We start from the raw sequence: 20,687 nt of genomic DNA on the forward strand, positions 1-20,687 counted from the left end.
TTATAGTTGAAGCTAACTAATAACTATATAATCGCGATATAAGTTTATTTTTGTTTTCAAAAGATAGGGAAAACCCATAGAAATTACAATTCGGCAAAGCTTTGGGAAGACAGCAGCCCCTGTGAGCTGTCCACCTGCCCGGTTATCAGTCTACCCATCTGGCTTATCGGTCATCATCTGAGGTTGGGCCTGGCCAAAATGCCACAGGTTCACGGGAAGCGAATGGAGCGAAGAACCTTCCCCCAGTGCACACTATGGTATATGGAGTTCTATGCCGGAAAGCGTGCTACGCTCTTCGCATTGTATATTGGTGGAAATCCGTGGCCCGGACATCGATAAATCGAGCCTATACATACCTCATACACACACCGAACGTGGGAAACCCCCAAACGGGACTTTGGCGGAAAATTCGCTGCGCACTCCCTGCGTTCTCTCGCACATCTCTCCGGAAAGTCCTCGCACACCTTCCCTTCTTATCTGGCAGAAGTAACGCCACGTTCTAGATTCCTTTCGGCTCGCCGCTCTGTTTTGGTTTGATTTCTGTTTTGTGCTCTAATTCGTAAGCAAAGTGAATAGTTTCAAATGGCATTTTCCCGAGAGAGAGAACAAGAGAGTGCAGCGAATATTCCGCCCTCGGTTGGCGGCGGGAAAGCTCGCTCGCGCATGTGGGCAGGTTGCCCATCGAATCGGGTCACAAAGTTCCCAGTGCAGCAGCGACAACAGCAGCAGCTCGGTTCTATTTGCTCGGTTTTCCTTTTTCTTTTTTTTTTGTTTTCGCTGCTTTCCGTCTGCTCCTTTCTCTGGTGCTTGTCTTTTGCCAGCTTTTCTGCTTCTTCGGCTTTGGGGCCTTCGGCGTGCAAGGGTATAAATGGCAGCGCGCCCGCGTATCGCATTTCAGTCTACGTTGGACTTTATCGCGCGCCGTACAACGCTGCGTATACGTAACGCCACTCGTTCCGAGCTCTGGCCTCCGTCCGAGTGACGCCGCCGTGCTCCGATCGTTTTGGCCATTCGCTTGCCTTCTGCCTCTGTCGTTTGCTCTTCGATTTTTCCGCGCTTCTGTCGAAGAGAAAGGTGGAAAACTGTCCGTTGTCTGTGGTAGAAGTGACGCTCTCGCTCTCGGCCATTGTGAATTGCGGCCAGAATTTCAAATGTAACGGTATTTCGTGGTGTGCTGAAACGGGAAAAACCGTGGGGAGAGTTTTCAAAAAATCAGAGGCGAGGTTTTTAATCGAATCAAATTAGTGGAAATTGAATTTTCGGAGCAGTAAGTGGTAAAAGGAAAATAAAACTAAAAACTTAAAGCAGAACAACTTACTGAGTGGAGCAGCAGAATTTTTATCGAATATAAATCAACGAAAACAAATATTTTTCGCGTTTCGAAGGTAACTAAAACATATTTACTAGAAAATAGTTTTTTTAATCTCTATAGTTTAGTTTTAAATTAGGCAGTTTTGATTTATGAATTTTAGATTGTTTCAAAGTTATGATAGCCAAGAGATAAATCCAGAAGAGAACTTCTTTTAAAAATGCCTTATGATTGAATACAAATAATTTATCCAATAATATTTTAGTTTTAAAAACCGCCTCTCATTCTATTTACGATCTTCTTTAACGTTAAATTATATTTGATTTCTTATACATATATTTTAATTTTTGAACAGTTATGCTTTTTCCTATAAATATATTATAGCAAAACAGCTTCCAGAACATATTAATTGCATACTGTTAAAGCACTTATAATTTGAATCCATTTCCATTCCGTTCAAGAGTCCCCCACTGCCTCAAAATGTATTGTTTTATCTTAGCATATTTGTGAAATACTCCAACGCACTTGCAATGCTGCCCCAATTATTGAAAATCCTGCTTCTCGCAGCAGAAACTCAATTAAATCGCCATATTCTGCTGCATACATTCGGGCGCTCCAAGCTCGCGCGAGTCGCGACTCGAGTGCCAGGCCACATTGCACATACGCAGCGTGTGACGCGCGCGGGTCCGTGTAATGATTGTGTACACCAGGAGCTCCTCCTGCTCCTGCTGCGACTCTCAGCCCGGCTGCTGCTGGACGCAGAAAGAAGAACGGCACAAAAAAAAAAGGAAAACAAAGTACAGAAGGCAACCAACGCTGGATGGAAACAGTGCAAGAGGCAAAAGCCCGTCTCGGGCTGCTGTTTTTATTGATTTATATATACACGGCGGCAGTGAGTGGGAGGCTGTTGCTGCCACGGGTGCTGCTGCTGCTCATGCTGCTCCTGTCGGCTCTGTTGTGTCGCACTGTCCCAAAAAGAGGCACCACCACCACCACTACTACTAGCGCTCACAGCATCCATCGCCATTTACACGGCTGCCGTCGTGCTCAACTTCCGTTTCCTGTCGCTGGGTCGCTGGATCCTGCGAGCGGGAGGGGAGGCGGGCACGGGAAAGAGAGAGAGAGAGCCAGACTTCCCCCGATTGCAGTTGCTTAACTTAACTTATTTCGAGGCTCATTTCATTTACGGCTGGCCGTTTTTGTTTCACCTAACCCTTTGGCATGGCCAACCAAAAAGCTCTCTCTCTCTCTCCACTTTTCTCTCTGTGCCTCCTAGGAGAGCAAGCTCTCTCTCAGCCGGCTAATGGCACTGCCTGCCGCTCTCTTTCCGCTTGTGTTTACATTGATTATGTTATCCACTCCGCCCCCGTGTTTGACTTTGCTAATAGAGTTGTCCTGGCCCTCCCTCCTCCTTCTTTGTCCCTTTCTCCACCCCTAACTTGCTAATTTGCTGCCAGGACATCACCATCAACATCACCGTCATCACCGTCCTTTGGAGCGTCATTCGTTCTGGCTCTCCAATCAATAAAGGTTAGCCCCCTTTTGACTGGTTGCACCCTCCTCCAACGCCGATTGCCTTCAATTATTATTTTTCGCCTTTTTTGTGGTGTTTTTGCACACAAAAAAAGTTTATTAATCAATAAACGCACACGTCAAGCGCAAGCTTACAGACGCAAACAGTAAGTGCTTACACTGAACAAAATTTATTGGTACCTAACTAAGTTGTTTGTATAAAAAATATTTACCATTCTTAGAATGATAATAATTCTCATAAAACACCTTTCGAATCTAGTCAGTTTTCTTATCAGTTTAAAATTTAAACTATTTATTTTAAAACCTATTGGTTTTTTTTTCTCGGTGTAAACTGTATGTGCGCAGGCCAATATGTAATGTCCTGTGTGGGAGACTGAATGGTGAATGAAGCCACCCATTGGTTGCGAGAAGACGTTCGACGTTGCTTGGTGACGACTTCGAACCATCCATCCATGGGACAGCCGCCCACCAGTTGCCACCCACAGCCACATCCACATCCACATCCACAGCCCCATAAACCCATCCGTACCCTCACCCATACACTGGCCCTTATCAATCCCACTCCAAATGTGTGCACTTTTGTGGCTCATTAACGGTTTGCATGTGGCCAAAATGCATGTGGTTATTCATTCAATGTGTGTAAGAGAATGTGAGTGTGTGGTGTGGGATCTCTGTATGCGAGATGCGCTCGATAAGTTGAGTGGCTCTTTGCTGTTGCTGTTGCTGTTACTGTTGTGGTTGCCTCGGCTGCCTGTGCGTGAGTGCAAAACAAACGGAATTTTGCGCATGGCCCATCAAGAGATGCACCCACCCGTCAGTGTCCTTCCTGCAGGCAGCTCTTCTCCTCCGATCCGCACTTACCACCCGCCAAGTACCTCCATTTCCATTTCCATTTCCCATTCCCCCCAAAAATGAGGCATCTCCAGAGCAACCGCAATTTGTGCATCATAACATGGCTGAGATATTTGGTGAGTTGCTGGCTCTCATTAGCATGTGTGGAATGCCAGGATTGCACTCAGTTAAACTCAAGGATCCAGGCTGCAAGCATTTGCGAATTTCGCATTTTCGTACATCCGATGAGTTATGATAAGGGATGGCCTCTGAGGAGGGAGTTAGACTGGAATGTAATTAGCGCTTTCCGGATTACTGCACACAAAGTTTTAAGTTGATAAGAGAACGAATGAGATGATTTACAGACTCTTTTTTATATTATTCACTAACCATATATTTATAAGGAGAGGTGTTTTTATTTATTGTTCACGTTACAATTTTATCCTGAGTGTAACTTAAGCCGTATTAAATTAAATTACATTTTGTAATCACGCTTTACCTCAGTTTATTTTACTACGCCTCATTAAAAGATTTAAATTCTTTCTTTATAATATATGGAAAAGAACAGATAGAAACCTTGTTTTAAGATAATTTTTAAAATCGTATAAAAGGTGTTCCTAATATTACTAAATATTACTTTAAAGCATAAACCGAATTCGGTATTTATGGAATACTTTTAAGACACCTTTTAAACGGATCTCAAAACATTTTCTAATAATAAAAATCATTTACCAATAATAAGTCTTTAAGAAATATATCTACTGTGAGAACTTATCCACTAATCCCCGTCCAATAAGTAGTCTTGAAACCTCATAATGCTCCTGCCATCACAGAGTCCAGACCATGTAGTCCTCATAAAATGTTATTGGTCAGATGTTAATTGAATTGTCTGTGGCACGGTACGCAATTGTCTCGTTAGTCCCAACCATGGGAAACTGTTTAACGATCTCGCCACTGGCATCCCCATTTCCGGAGCGCCATTAAAGAGCAAGGAACAGCACAGGTCTCGGGACAAGGGACACAGGACAGGGGATACGAGGTGTAGGACACTATTTTCGTCTGATAATAAACCCACCCACTTTGCTCTCTCTTCTCTCTGGCTTGCTCCATTCACAGGAGGACAATAAGAAAACTGCAAGTGTGGCGAAAATTGATTCCAACATAAATAAAGGGCAGCCAAGCGTAGGCAGACAAGGATAGGAAAGACGAGCCAAAGGATTTGCGACTGTGGCTGAAAGGGAAAATCAATAGTGGTCACTTGTAAGGGGACACCATTCGAGCAGCAACTGACAATATGGTGGCTATGCGAACCGGGACGGGGCAGACGACTTCGAGCCTCCAGTTGCTATTGAGGAGCTTTTGAGCCAGCCAGAACTGCAGCCATGTCGGACCGGTATCCGGCCAGCTTCTACGATCAGCAGCACCATCCCCATCAGCATCTGGCCCCTCATCCCGCCATGTCGCACTATTCGCCGCAGCCCTATAGGTCCGGCTACACCGGCTACCATCCGTACGCCGGCTACGGCTACAGCTCGTCCATGTCCAGTGCCACGTACATGCCCAACTACTACCGCTACGCTCCGTACGCCTCGCCGCACTATAGCCAGCACCACCAGGGCATGTTTACGCCCGCAGGCCAGCAGCTGATCCCCTCCAGCGTGCTGCACTACCCGCCCAGGTCGCATCCGTACCAGCAGCAGCCGCAGCCACATCATCCGCCCGGCTACGAGCAGCCCGCTCCATCGCCGTACAGTTCTTCCGCCTCGTACTCAAGCCGTGGCTTTGGTGGCTACACTGGACCCACACCCCACTATGCTCCACCCGGGCGTTCCTCCACGCCGGCGCCCAATCGCACAGTGCTGCCTCCGAATTACCTGGAGCCACTGCGCAGCTACACCGAGCAGCAGCAACACGTCATTGCCCAGCAGCAACATCTGCCACACCTACCGCTGGCAGCCACGCCGAAGCTCGAGGATCCGGACATCGAGGTGGAGGCATCGGGAGCAGCATCGCCGGCTCATCGGCTGACCACGTCGCCGCCGATGATCAGTGCCACCGGAACGGACAGTGGGATCAGTAACTGCAGCACCAGAGCCCGCAGCGACAGCAGTCAGAGCACACCTGTGTACAGTGGCGAGTATCCGGTGAACATGTCCGTGGAATCCGCTTCCTGTGTGCCCTACCACTGCCCCGCCGATGGGCGGGACTTTGAGGAGGAGGAGCTTCAGCCGGCACCGGTGGCCGAGGCAGCGCTCCGGACGGACACTCCGCTCGATATTCCCGGTAAGTTGTCAGCCTTTTATCGCGTCGCCTGTCGCTCTTTCATTACACTCTATTTAATTCGCAATTATGCGCGGCCGCGGGGGAGAATTCGTAAATTTATGCAAACATATGTCAAGGCGGATTATGTAACAAGTATTGAAAGTCAGTACAAGGGGTGGCAGTCAGTCCAGCTGAAATCAGCGATTGGAGGCACTGTGGAAAGCGACGGAAATCGAGTGGTCAGTTTAATAAAACAATATAGGGAATAAATAAAAGATGAAATTAATACCACTTTTAAATGCTACATACATAATTTTCTTAATATTTCTTGTTACCAAATATATTTTAAACTCAAAACTAATAGGTACAGTGAGTGCTAGACCAAGTCAGGACCTTGCTCCTTTCTGATTGGAATCGTTGTTATCGCACCCACTGTGCCGGCACATAGCGTTATGCTTGATTCCGCATGCAAATTAATGCAAGAACTGTCCGTTCGTGTTGCCGTCATCGTTGTCAGCGTTGTCCGGAGTGTCGTCCGCAAAGCTCCTCACCAGCACGAGGTGCTTCTCCTCCTCCTCCTCTCCCGTTTGCGATGTCCGATTTCAGGTTTTTCCGCTAGTCCTCCCATGGATTCCCACAGCTAAGGCGACGTTTTGCAAACACTCAACCAATCAGCGTTGGTTAACTGCTGAAATACTTCCGTTTCCCCGACAGGAGGAGGTCTGATATGGGGGTGCTTTCGTAGGGGATGGTTTTGGCATGAGCGCGGGGGTGCCTACGTCATGGCGCTTAAGAGGACCTCAAAATTAGCTGTCTATTTAGGCACGCGAATCCCCTGGAATCCCCGACAACCGACAAACCGACTACCGACTTTGCCCTGTGATGTGTGGCTTTTTAATTTTTTTGTCGTGTGTGCAAATCAATAAGTCAACCGTGGCAGTGGGAGGGAACGGGGATGTGGCGGTGACCCACCAGGTGCGAAGTGAGCCCACACAGTTCATTTTTTTTTTTCTAAATATTTCGCAGTGCAAACGAACGTGCTGATTGTGTGTATGTGTGTGTTATCAATGGGCGTTTGACTTTCACACACAAAACACACACACACTGGGGCGTCTAAGGGTGTCTTTCGTATGCGTGAAATGTCATCACAGCCAGCATGTAAATGAACTTTACAGCGTAATGCGGTGGTTGCCGCTTTACTACCGTTAGGCGAAGCCACCCACACAGTCGGCAAACACACCCTAGACGCCCACAAACACACTCAGCAACACACACACACATGCACATCCATCAAGGGAGGAACCAACGACACCCTGGAAGAGGATTCGGTGGAGGAATCGCCAGAGGTTTGGGGATTGGGAACAGCTCCCCGGTGCAATAGCCAAGGCTCGAGTTCAACTTCAACCTCAACCTCCCGATACCCCGGTCAGCGCAATATTAAAGCAAAAATCAATGTCCAATGCGAGAAGCGAAGGGAGGAGCCCATCAAAGGCGAATGCAATTTAGCGGGTATCATTACTACACACAGGAAGCTAGCGGAATATTTAATTAAGTTTGACTTCCTTCCCTTCCGTTGCCTCGTTAATTAAGACAGAAGTCTTTAGTGTAATATTAAACCCAAGTCTTTACTGATAATATTTGGTAAAATCATAACTTCAAACCATTACAGGAAAAGAGTTTAAACCTAAATTGATTAGACAGAGTCTAGTTTTTAAATAAAGTTTATATTTGCTAAACGTTTATAGGGAAAGGATCAGGGACTGTGAAAAATGCTTGGTTCTTATTCTTTTAATTTATAGCCAATTCATTTGATTTAAGTTAAAATAAATAGATCCGGCGCTCCGAAGCTTTTGCATATGCTTCTAAGCAAATTGATTACCTAGATTTGGTTCGTTTGGCAACAATAATTGATTTATTGACGCAGCCGATGGCAGCTTTAAATGCATTGCAGTAACTGCCATAACTGCAGCTGCAACAACGTGCAACGGGAGCGCTAGAAAAAAATATGGCAAATACGTAAACATTGCAGGCCGAGTCGCATGCGCCAAAAAGTGCGCTACACTTTTTGTTGATTTCCAGCGGCCCTTCCGCTCTCTCCCTTTCTCCTTCTACGGCAGTGTTTGTGTGTGAGTGAATGAGGGTGGCATAGCACGTTCAACAAGTGCATGTCGCTCTCCACAACGGTGGCCCTCTCTCCAGCACTCGCGCTCTCTCTCTCTCTTTCTGGTTTTTTTTTGGCCTCGGGGAAAATATTTGATAAGCGCGTGCGAAAAAGCCCTTCGATTCCACGCCGAACGGTCAATGTTCCGGGCCTGGTTTTTAACCCTTGATTGCTGCCTGCACGCATGACAAAATAATTACGAGGAGCCCAGAAATCAGCAATCTTTTCGGCCCTATTGATTTTTCTTAGACAGCCCCACAGTACTCAAGCTCCAACTTATTTTCCAGATGACATAAGCGCGACGTCGCCGGTGGCCAGTGGCACTGATAAGGTGAACCCACCGCCCAATTCCTGCTCCAGCTCCGGCCCTGCTCCTCCGGAAGCGGCCAGGCGTGCGGAAATCAATTTGCAGCCAGAGACATCGGCCACGGATGCGCCGACGACGCCGCAGGATGCTGGCGGTGATCCAATAAGCGAGTCGGCCGAGGTGCAGCCAGGACATGCGGTGAGTCCCCTTTGCTGGAATCCAATTAACGACGGGCGGGACAAATTGCAAATTAAAGCTGCAGGTGCAATTTAAGCGCTGCGCAACCCCGCGTCGTATAAGGGGAGGGGGTCTAATTAGGAGGCAATCAGCGGGGGCGGCTCTGCGGCTGGGTGGGCCATATCCTGCCGGGGATAAATTAGGCCAAAGCAGAGGCACAAACCAGAGCCTGATAATGACAGCGCCTCGGCAGGCACACACTCGTCATCCTTCACGCAGGAGATGTGACAAAAAGAGAGGGCCAAAGCGAAATGCGTTTAGCTCCATCGACCGGCTTTACTCATTGAAAAACTCGGCGGAAGGAGACTGCGGAACGAGTGAGCGGAAAGCACGGGAAAAGCTCTCTCAAAGAGAGCCCACGCCGGAAGCCTTTTACAGGGTGCTCCAGCCACCAGAGTAGCTCATACAAAAAGGGGGCGCCTATTGATTTTTGGGGCTCTGCGATGAACTTCACCCGGCTAGCTGGCTGGCTGGCTGCCTGTCAAGATTGGAGCTGTTTCGGGGGGAGCAGAGGGATGAGACCTCTGTGGGGGTTGCCTGGTAACATGAGCTGCCAGCAGCGAGCACGCGCCGGCCAGCTGGCGGGGAGCGGAGAAGCCTAGGGGTGCACTGGGACTGGGAGCTCAAAGTTCTCCAAGAGCCCACCACTTGAGTGTAACAAACTGCTCGGCAAAGAACTAAATCGATTTTTTTGTTACCACTTGCAACAGCCACAGGCACAGACACAGGCTCAGCAGCACCAACATCCTGTGACGACCAACTGGAGTCCAACGCCGCGGCGCCCGCGCACTCCGCCGGCGCCCCAGAACTCACCCATAGGTTTTGGCCAGACGGCAATTGTTCCACCCGCCTTGGCTCCTCTCCTCCAGCAGCAACAGCAACAACAGCTGCAACAGCAGCAGCAGCAACTGCAGACTAGCAACCTCAAGAGGAGTGCAACATCGGCCAGGAATCGCAACAGCTGCAGCAGCAACAATCGCATCATCGAGTGCGATCTTATTCCGAGCAAGAAATCAAAACGGAAGGCGGCCAAAAAGGAAGCTGGCGAGGGCGAGAATATGGAGCCTGTGGAGCCCATCGTTAGGGAACAAATTAGAGTAAGTAGAGTAAAACTAAATGCAGATCTTTTTTTAAGTCCAAATAAATGTAGGTTGCATTAAGAGAACAACTAAAATTGACAGGATATTTTCCAATTTAAACATTTGTTTAAAGATAATAACTTTATCATCAATAAATTTTTTCATCATCCGTTAACCTTTTTTCAATGCTTTAAAATCCAAAAATACTTTTAAAATATAAAAACTAAAGGCCTTCCTAATAAACAGGGCATAGATTTGGCAAAACATGACCATCATTTAAAACACAATGTATAGAAAATAAGAACTTATAAATACATTTTCTCTTCCCAGGACATCAAGCCATTGCCGGGTTTTCTGCAGGCTTTCGGCTCCACCGAAATTGGACGATTTTCCGAGAGATTCCTGCAGACGCCAGAGTCTTTAGTGGAGCGATTGGCTGAGGAATATGCCGCCAGTTCGGCCAGCAATTTCCCAACATCTCATCCAACGGGAGGAGGGTACATGGAATCAGCACCGACCACGCCCACACACAGCTACTACGGCCACGAGGAGGGGTCTTATCTCGGCGGGGATTATGGCCGTAACGGCTATCCGAGGAATCGGATGCGCGGCCACGGCTACGGCTACGAAATACCGGACTACATGGCGTATGAGCGATATGCGGCATACGGAGCCGGAAGGCCACGGGGTCGCTACGGCGAGATCCGATGCAATGGCTACTAGGTCGGAGCAGATATGACTTAGGGTTAGTGTTGTTGTAGTCGTGCATAGTCGTTGTCATTCGATATTCTCTGTGTGTGCCTTTTTCGGTCAAAATTGGACAATGGAATCCCCCCGAAGCGTTGCTGTTGTTGTTGGGGGCCTTGTTCGGCAACGAGTGCGTTCAAAATTTACCACAAGAAAACCAAAAATAAGAAAACATAAGCCAAAGTATTGTTAGCAAGCAGCCATCTACGTGTAAATGAATAATCAATTAAGTAGTTCAATGTATTTTTAAATCGAAGCCGTGTTTTAATTCGACTTAGCAGGACGCGAGTCGAGATCCTGTCCCACTGTACATACAAATGCATTTCGTATATGTAAAACTCTAGATATAGTCAAGCTACTTGGGCAGTTGGTAAAGGGATCTAAACGTTTTCGAGGTCACAATTTTACTCGATTTCTACACACACTCGAAATTGTTTACAGCACCGTTTCCGAAGTTGGAAGCATTTTTTTAAAGAATAGAAAAGAAAGGATAAGGGGCCCAAATACTGTAAACGCTCCAAAAAGAAGTAATGAAAAGAGAAAGTCTTACATTTAGCAAAATGATGTGCCATTGACAAAATGTATCTTTAATTAAAAACACCATAATTTAGGAATTACGTTTATGTACAATACAAGTTAACGATTAGCTACGGTAATCTAAAGCCAGATAGTTAATGCTAAAGCAATGCAGTACACTTTAGTCTAGGACACCGAACATTCACACCACAGATGCGGACACAGACATACACTCGAACCACCGCACTAATTTGTACTTGGCAAAATTGATTTACTTTCCATCGATCTACTAACAATTTACTCATTTCCGAATTGATTTCTTTGTCGTACATTGAGTGCCTTAATTTACTTGATTTCCAATATATATATATATCTGTGCGTGAACAAATAAAACGTAACGAATTTGTATGATTTACTTGTAGAGAAACAACCAAGTTCAGGTTTCAAATGGGCCCAACAAAATTTCAAATGCAAAATCGAACAAATCAATGAAGACAAAGAGACAACCGAAAAACCAAACACATCGAGCGACATTCAAAAATGTTTAATAATAGCGATAAACAAAACAAAAACTAGGTAATACATGTAAAGAAAATACTCAACGAAAAATCAAGCAAAACAAGAAGCAAAGCCTTTTAGATGTCTTCAACCAAAAATAAAGGAACAACCAACCAACCGAGGACGAACGGGGCAGAGTTACAATATAATAAACAAAGTATTTAGTATAATTAAGTCCGTGTGTAAATAAATACATTTAAAAGTTTGAATTTTACGAAATAAATCACACAAAACTATTAGCAAAGGATCGAGACTGCAGATCAGAGTTTGAGTTGGCAAACGAAGCGCTGACTTGTCGTTAAGTTCTCTTTTGGTTTGCGACTTTTGTTTAACTGTTTTTTATTCGTTTAATTAATTTATAAATATTATTACATAACCTAGAAGAAGTGTTTGTTTATTGTTTTTCATTTTGTGTTTGGGTTTGTTGTGTGTTTTTAAATTAATTACAAAAATAGTTCAGTTGTAAGAAAATAGCAGAATCGCATAGTAATAGTAGTAAGAATTTAGTTGAGCGGAAACAAAATAAGCATACGACGAAGTTGACTGTGGAACTAAAATACGAAAGCTGAAGATGCCTTGGGGTTCCTCCAAGGGCGACAAGGGACTTAGGGTCTTACGAACTAAACAGAAGCAGCGTGAGTAATTAGGAGCTGGTACAACACATACAACTGAGCGTTTCGGGGTCGGGATTCAAAGGAGTTGGGGGTGGGTGAGTTGGCGGCTACACTTTGAGTAGACTTCTTGCTGGTTTTATCGCTTTAGTTTCCGCGTACATGTATAAATAGTTTCTTCTGCTGACTTTAGAAGGGTTTATCTGGGGTTTTAGGATCGCTTACATCCGCCCTATATTTGGGCAGCAAACAGTTACGCATTGGTAATAATTGGAGTTATAAATAATTAGTTAATGTATTATTATATATCATTAAATGTCAACCGTCCCTCATGTCCTGGATAGGCCGAGGGACACCGCTGCGTCCGTGTCTTATTTGTGTTGCTGTGGCTGGTGCTGGTGCTGGTGCAGGAAGCGCGGCGCGCTTTCCCGCAATCATGAGGAGGATGCCGCCGAGGAGTTCTTCGTGGAGCTGCCACCGCCGCTAATGGAGTTGCGCTGCTTCTCGATATACACGTTCAGGAGCCTCACCTTGCTGGGATTCAGCACAGATAGCTTCGGCTTGACCTTCTCCTCGCCGAGGACAAAGTACAGCTTGACAATGCAAAAGACGGCTGCCTTGCGCACCATCGACTGCGTGTCGTCCGCCGACCGCGCCAAGTTCGGGAACACAATGTCCAGGTGGGCGTCCGTGATCTCCGAACCGTGGTGTTCTGTCACCTCCAGCAGGATCTTAATGGCGCACAGATTCGTGGGAAACTCGCCCGTCGCTATCACCGGATTGACAATGTTGATGGACAGGTCCAGCGGCAGAGAGGGCGCGATGCGTGGAATCATTGAATCAATGTCCCGCAGCGCCTCTTTGCTGTGCTGATAGCACTGGATAATTTTCAGCAGGATTAGCTCCAGGAAGTGCATCCAGTTGTGGCGCATCTTAGTGCTGCGCATGATCTTGCTGAGCACGTGCAGGCCGGAGATGACAACGTCCGTAGACTCCGCCTCCAGAATGTTGAGCAGCATGCGCATGATCGAGCGGAAGTGCTTGTTGGGCAGCTCACAGTTTCCGCCCTTGATGCAGATGCCCAGGTTCGTGAGCGACGTCTGTAGCATTTCCACAGGCTGATCCTTGGTCAGTGTCAGTGCTACGCGCACAACCTCGCTCTCCATCAGATCGCTGGCCAGGATCAGCTCTCCGTTCTCGGCCACGTTCAATGTGATGGACACCTTGGCATCGCCCGATGGCAACGGTGACTTGGCATTCTGAACCGTCCGATCTCGCTCTAGGTTATCCAGACGCATGGTCGCCGACTCCGGTGTATTCGATTGCGTGGTGTTGGCCGACGATTGCGTCTTGGAGTTGGAAGACAGGGAGGCACACGAGTCCTGCTGGCCCATATCGTGGTACTGCAGGTGTCCGTTGAAGCCATTGGGCGCCAGCGCCGTCTGATACTGGCCGCCGAAGCAGTGGCGGATCTCCTCCGACGTCTTCTGTATGTTGTGCTGGATGGCGTCCAGCTCCGAAGAGAACAGCAGCTCCTGCTCCACGGAGGACTGGCGGGAGCGGGGACTAGTGGAGCTCAGGCTGAGCTGGTGGTGACTCTGTAGCGAGGCGAACGGCCCCACTGAGGGGCTCTGCAGGGGCTTAGGGCTGCTGCTGCTCAGCGGAGAACTGCTTGGCGAATTGGCACCCGAATTGCCACACTGGCTTTGACGCCGCATGTGCGTCTGTATGCAGGTGCGGGCCGAGTCCTGGTATCCCTTTGGCAGGTTGGCCAAGAGCCGGGTCATCTGCGGGGTGTTTAGATTGTAGAGCGCCACCAGACAGTTCCTGGCGTGGGAGCGCAGCTCCATCGACTTCTGGTCGGCCGACAGCTGGGCTAGCTTAAGAACCGTCCGTTCGCAGGCTTGGCTATGGTCGCTGGGGAAGTCGCTGCTCTTGCAGTACGTGTTGGCCAGGTCGGTGAGGAAGCGCAGGATGGCGATGCGCGTCTTGGTTGTCGGCGTCTGCGTGGAGTCCGAGATGATCCTGAACAGCTCCTTGAGCTGCAACTGCGTGGGGAAGTACTCGTGCACCACCTGCAGCGTCTTGCAGATCTTGCTGTGCATCGAGTTGAGGAGGTCGGTGCCCAGCTTATTGAACAGCCGCGTCAGCAGGATGAAGAGCCAGTCGTGCAGTTCAGGAGCATGCACCAAGATCAGCTCGGTGACTGTGTCCAAGAACAGTGAGTACACCTTGGTGTGCGTGTCCATGAACATCTTGCGGAACATGTCCAGCACGCACTGCAGCTGCTGCTGGGTCAGCTCCTTGCCATCGGCCAGATACTGCGTAAGGCTAATGAGTCCATCCTTCCGCTCTGACCAGTGCGTGGAGGCGCAGAACTGGATAATCGTCTCGATGTCATCGAAGGGCGCCCGCTGCGTGCTCCAGTCCAAGCGGGTGTGGCTGCCGCTCAGCGAATAGTTCGATTTATTGCCCCTCGTGTAGCTGGAGTCAAAGGATCGCTCTGAGCACACAGAACTGGCCTCGGAGTCAATGTCGTCCGACTCATCCCGGCCCAGCAGTTTCCTGCCTATCCGCATTCCTCCGCTGCGCATATAATCTCCTGACACATAGTTCTCCTGTCCGTCATCCGCTCCTCCGCCCAATGTGTGTTCTGCTTCGCGGGATTGCGCCAGAAGACGAGCAGCTGCCGAGGGCCTCACGGGATTATTCCTCTCCGGCGTCCGTCGCGATCCCGTTCCCGTTCCCGTCGAGTACATGCTGCGTTTCATTAGGCCGCCACCCAATCTGGTGGGACTTGTTTCTCTGGAGCTGGCCGTGCTTCGTGGAATTCCAGAAGCCTTTTTGGGTATTGCGCCTGTGGCTCCACGATAATAGCCACCTAAGCCGCCGTACTGATCCCGCAGCTTTGTGCTTGGCGAGGTGGAACGTGATCCTGGCTGTGACTGGGAAACACCTGCTCTTCCCCGGGATCGAGGCGTAACAACTCCCGGCGTGGTCGCCGGTGTAATTCCGCTGTTGGAATTCAGACGCGGCCTGGGCAGGGACCCACTGCCCGCCGCTCCAGATCCCGGTCCCTGGGCGATAGAATTGCTTGGCACCAGCGGCTTCTTTTGCCTCGAATACAATGTGTATTGCGCTCTGGCCTTGGCTCTCTGGGCTGCCGCCGTGTCGACCGCCGAAATGGAACGCATACTGGGCGTAGGCTTCTGCAGGGTTCCCGGAGCTCTGCCAATGCGGGACACGGTGCGTCTTGTTTCCGGTGCCGCCACTGAGCTGCCAGAACTACTGCCACCCTCTCGCTCCCGTTCCAATGCTCGCTGGGCTGCTATATCTAGAGTACCGTATATTTGATCGGCCAGATCCGGAAAGTGTCTTCTGAACGCCCAGTAGGCGCACCTGGAATGCCGTCGCGCGTCGCTGTCTGCATCCCCGATCGACTTTTTCAGTGCGTCCCTCAGAATGGTGGAATGCCGCTCCAACGCCTTGGTCTGCCACTCCTCGAAAAGCAGTACCATTAGCTCACACAGTGTTGACCGGATATCCTTTGACTTGGACTGATTCAGCGTGTCCGTATAGATTTTGAGCAGCTTCGGGGCATGCGTGTATTTGATAATGTATTTCAGGGCCAGCGTGGATGCCGAGGCTATGACCTTTGCGCTGTTCTGAATCAGGTTTATCAGCTGCTCCAGAATGCTCCAGCAGAAGGCGTCCAGCTTATTCCTCAGCGTCTTGGACATGTAGGCAATAGTGATGCAAGCCTCGCGGATCACCTGTGAGCGGAGCTCCTCCTTGAGGATGTCCAGAAAGCCCAGTGACAGCTCCTTCAGCTGCACAGCCACGAACTGCGGTTGCGTGTGGTAGCTGAGGATAAGGAGTGCTCGAATCTTCTTCAGCGCCTCGACACGCTTCTCCCAATCTGCGGTCTTATCGCTAATGATGACCAGTACTTGCTTGTATATATCGTCCATGTCCTTGGCATGAAAGATGTTCAGCTGCGGGACGACCTCGAAGCTAGCCTCGAAGATCTCCATGGTCACTGCGCCAGCATCACCACTCACGTCGGTCGCACTTGGTTTAGATCGCAACGTTGAGGAGACGGCCGAGTGCAGCGGTCTCTTGATCATCCTCGTGGGTCGCTCCCTAATCCCAATGTTGTCCGCCTCGTCCAGGCCCAAGCCGTTACCATTGCCGTTGCCATTGGCGTTTTTGAGGGCGGAGGGCAGTAACAGTCCCTCCTGCTTGACTTGATCAAACTTTTGCTCCAACAGCGCCAGTTTGGAGGCGGGCATGTCATCCATTCGGCGAAGATCCGGCCGCAGGCGATCGCCCACGTGCTTGTAGATCTCCACAAGAGTTTGAATGGCTGCCTCCCGCACATTTACAGTGGGATCACCCAAAAGGGCACTTACTGGCTGAATATAGACGCGCACGCTCAACTGCTGGGTGCCATACTCGTGTAGAGCATTCACTATGGTCTGCAGGAACTCCTCGCGCACCTTGGCGTTCTTGTGCTTGAAACAGCTCGTGGCCAGCTTGTCGATCAGCGTCTGCGGTGGCAGCACTCGGTGCTCCATGAGGTCGCGCAGTAGCAGTTGCGCTTTCTCGCGCACCGTGTCTCGACTGTCCCCCAGCCTATCGATCACATGTGGCAGCACGGTGGCTGTGTAAGCGTTGAAGTCGCTGCCCAACCGCTTGATCAACTCCGAAAAGGCCTCCAGAGACTTTTGTGCAATCTTAAAGTGACTACCAGTCAACCACGGCATGAGTCCATCTATGAGGAAGCCCATGTCCGTGCATACAATAGAGTTTGTGTCGTCGCTCAGGAATGTCACCAGATCCTCGGCCAGCTGCACCTTCACGCGCATATCTGCCTTGGGCATCTGCTGGATGAATCCGTCCAGATCGCTGGGCTTGCGGTACGCCATCGTGGCTAGTGTCTATCCACACCTCTGCGCTGCGGCAACTGCAATAAACCAGGATTCAGAGTTAGTCCACGTGCTGCAGTGTTTCGCAAATTAAATTAAAATTGCATGAGGGGGTTGCCAATATTGGCTCAAGGATGCAGTGACTATAAAAGAGTTTGCAGAGATAAATTGAAAATTGATGGCCTGACCAGAAAGTGGAGTGGAGTAAAAATCTAGGTATAAAAAACATATATGTAATATGTACATATAAGAATAACGATTAAAACAGTTTGGATTCGTTGACGATAAATTTAATTCTATTATATTTTCAAAATCTTTTTAAATTAGCAAACTTTAAAATCATCTCCTTAAAAATAATCAAATAACGTAATTGTAAACACTGAAAATGTACTAATGCTTATTTATTTGTTTATTTATGTTATAAGGTATCAATCAACAGGTTCATTCATGGGAATTGTTTGGACAATTGAGACACTAATAAACTCTTGCTAGCACTTATTAAAATTAATTTCTCTGTAAAACATGTGTGCAGGTTTCTTTTAAATTTCACTGTCCCGATGCTTTTTAAAAGAATTGCTTTTATTGATAACAGTTTAACTATAATTAACTAGTTTTATTTTTGCTAACTCAAATTTTATGGATAAATATGTTTTAAAACCACCTTACACTTCCTGGATCGACCAGCAAACTACGGCTTGGATAAAAAAAATCTAAAGCTGTGACTAATAGGATGCTGTTGTCGTCGACCTTCCCAAAATGTTCCCGCCAAATCCCTTATACTCTCATTTATCGCATTCAAATTGCTGGAATTCACTGCTCGTGCGCACTGGAAGCCCAAAAGTGGATAGAAGCAGCAGCGCAACAGCCGCAGCAATTGGCCAAGTGGGCAACAATTTCCGTGTGAGGTGAAGTCACAGAGCCAGAATAGCGATAAAGAGCGGAGTGGAGCAGTACAGAGAATAAGAGCTGGGAGCGGAGAGCTGGAAAAGTAGGTGAATGGCTGTGCGGGTGGGGATGGGCACGGATACACGGATACACGGATACTTGGCCACCGGAGTTGGCGAGGAGACGGGAGGGATATATGGGCATCCAGATGGTGGGGCGTTGTTACGTGCACAAAACGTGAATCATCTCACAAGCGCCGAGAGCGTGACGAAGTCAGTCTAAGCCTCGGCGGGTGCAAACCTGGGTGGCTGTGGCGGAGGCGGTGTACAGGAAGCTCGGAGAACAATATATGGATTTGTATTTGGGATTCCGCGATTTCAATTTTTGGCAGTGTGTGCGCTGCCGTCACAATCCAACAATTTGTGTGTGCGGAGAGCAATAATAATATTTACAGTGCTCACTCAAAGCAAGGAATATTAGATTATTCTTTTGTAAAAACATTACTAGATAGTGTGATAACACAATATATTATTCGAACTTCTTGCGAGCAAAATAGACAACTAGCAATGCAAACTCATTTTATCGATTGTCAAGCTTTGGAAACAACAACGTTTGTGTCCATGTTAGTGGTGGATTTAACTGAATAATACAAGTTACTGTGAGGGTAAATTAGAAGTACCACTGGTGCTAATGGGTCTTTTGTGTCGAGTGAGCCCTGTATTATTTATATGGCAATGGAACGAGCCGAATGAGATAATATTGCTAAATGACAACAACAATTGCCAAGCAACAACAGCGACTTGTTGAGAGAGCAGAAGCGAGCCAAAAGTGAGCGGGAGAGCTTGTAACTTTGTCGAGAGAACTGCGAAGCGAAGCTACAAATTAGCATTTGCATACGCAATTTTCTATTTATAAAAAACATCAACAAACACAACTTCACGGGCAAGTCTGCTTTCGTAACTATTTCTCAGGGTTTTCCTTTTATATTCACCTCTACTGAAGGCGATAAGATACGAACTTGTTAATCAGATTTCCTCGGTGTGTGCCTCGCCGTGCAGTATCTTAACCTAACTAAATGTTTGGCGACAGCTGGCCGATTTTTTGGTTAATTAATTGTTCAAAAACTGCCGGCGACGACGTCATTCCGCTGCTAAATGTCACTCGCTGACGAGAGGGAGAGAGAATGGTGCGGAGAGCGTTTAAGGAAGTGATTCGCTCAAGTTTAGTGGCTTTTTTTAACACATTTTTTGCATTTGTATCTTTGGGATACGCACTCACACGCACACAAACACCAACACACCAGCACTCCAACACACATACCTATTTGCAAATCCGGCTGCGCTGCTTCTGCTACGCCTCTGTCTCTGCCTCTGCTTCTTTCTCCTCTCGTTTTGTTTTGGGCTGGGCCGCAAAATAAATTTAACACAACAACTGCTGCTCGTTGCTGCCCTTTGGCAGTCCGAAGAATTGATTTTCCAGCCGCCAGTGGAGAAACGTCTGCCGATGGCCGCAAATACGCGTAACGAGTTGACTAAATTTACTTTCGAGCACAGCCAAATTGAACAATTGCCCCGAAAAGCAGAGATCACAGTTTTGCTCTTCCTAATAATGTTCCGCGTATTGTTATTGTTATTGTTGTTCTTGGGGCAGCGCAGTCAGTTTCACTTTGACATTTGTATTTGTTGTTGTTGTTGGTCTCTCTACCGTTATTGCTGTGCGACAGCAGCGGCGGCGGCAGCAACAACAACCACAACAACAGCAGCTGCGGCGGAGCACGAATTCCAACGTCTTCGGCAGCGCTGCTCGCGTCAACTTTTTTCTTTCTCTCTCACTCTGTCTCTCTTTTGGGTGACGCGCTGGGGTCAGAGAATTTGCACTTTATTTGCAGTCGCCGAGCGTTTGCAGTGCCCGGCAAACATCATATATTGCTGCATTGCTGCATGGGATCACCTGTCTGGCACGATTAGCGCGTGGATTACACAGATTATAGCTTAATTTAAGCAGCGATTTAGCCTTGCGAAAAAAATTACAAAGTCGACAGTGTGACCGAACTCGATAAAGACGAACAGTGTGACCAAACTGGCATCGATAGGTAGCTATCGATATGTATAGAGTAAAACGTTATAAAAATATCGATATTGCTTCTAAATTCAGTATAACCATGTTTTCAATTTTAAATTAAGAATGATTCAAATTTTTCCTAACTTGCGTTACCTATCATCATAATATTGGTCATTTCGGCTTACGCACGGACATGGTTTATTCATCCTACTGTTTAACTTAGTAAATATATCGATGTCGGTATTTTTAATTTTGGTATGACTACGTAATGGTCACTACGTAGGTTGCTTTACGTTGCTTTCGGTGTTGCCAATTGGAATAAACGGTAAGCATAGACCTGCGTTGCCAACTAAATGGTTTGAATTGATTTTTCTTATTTTAAATTAAAAAGGAAATATTTACAATCCAAAATCCTTAGTTAGCTTAATGATATAAAGAAATAAAATTACAAATAATTAAAAAAAGTAAACATATGCTCCCGGTTTTCTTTGAAATAAAATATTAATTTCAAGAATTGATAGTTTTTCTTTGTATACATATATTTAAATGTTAATTTTTCTTAAAACTTAATTATTTGAAATTATAACAAGAATAAAAGCTTTAAACATAATTTTTTGACGAGAAGCACTTGTCAAAACGTATTCAAAAACTTAAATCAAGAT

General features: G+C 47.4%; 2 protein-coding genes across 2 annotated transcripts; one reads left to right on the forward strand and one right to left on the reverse strand.

Annotated features, from left to right (window-relative positions):
* Positions 1-595: 595 nt before the first annotated feature.
* LOC110189936 (uncharacterized) lies at positions 596-11,784 on the forward strand. The gene is made up of 6 exons (XM_086833675.1): positions 596-1,385; positions 4,790-5,956; positions 8,384-8,601; positions 9,351-9,737; positions 10,050-10,464; positions 11,405-11,784. Exons 2-5 carry the CDS (start codon positions 5,056-5,058, stop codon positions 10,440-10,442), a joined length of 1,899 nt encoding a protein of 632 aa, XP_086689801.1. The 5' UTR covers positions 596-1,385; positions 4,790-5,055; the 3' UTR covers positions 10,443-10,464; positions 11,405-11,784.
* Positions 11,785-11,862: 78 nt separating this feature from the next.
* chb (CLIP-associating protein) lies at positions 11,863-20,046 on the reverse strand. Its single transcript, XM_020960305.2, has 2 exons — positions 19,285-20,046; positions 11,863-17,117 (listed from the first exon to the last, which is right to left on the reverse strand). Exon 2 carries the CDS (start codon positions 17,077-17,079, stop codon positions 12,586-12,588), a length of 4,494 nt encoding a protein of 1,497 aa, XP_020815964.2. The 5' UTR covers positions 17,080-17,117; positions 19,285-20,046; the 3' UTR covers positions 11,863-12,585.
* Positions 20,047-20,687: the final 641 nt, after the last annotated feature.

Source organism: Drosophila serrata, unplaced genomic scaffold (genome assembly GCF_035046125.1).
Source record: "Drosophila serrata isolate PLE 108 unplaced genomic scaffold, ASM3504612v1 contig_272, whole genome shotgun sequence".
Lineage (NCBI taxonomy): Eukaryota > Metazoa > Arthropoda > Insecta > Diptera > Drosophilidae > Drosophila > Drosophila serrata.

Excerpts from the sequence above, each read along its gene's own strand:
- LOC110189936 (XM_086833675.1), top strand. The coding sequence starts at position 5,056 with ATGTCGGACCGGTATCCGGCCAGCTTCTACGATCAGCAGCACCATCCC. Across the intron at positions 8,602-9,350 it reads AGGTGCAGCCAGGACATGCG|CCACAGGCACAGACACAGGC; the intron begins GTGAGTCCCCTT and ends CACTTGCAACAG. Across the intron at positions 9,738-10,049 it reads TCGTTAGGGAACAAATTAGA|GACATCAAGCCATTGCCGGG; the intron begins GTAAGTAGAGTA and ends TTCTCTTCCCAG.
- chb (XM_020960305.2), bottom strand. The coding sequence starts at position 17,079 with ATGGCGTACCGCAAGCCCAGCGATCTGGACGGATTCATCCAGCAGATG.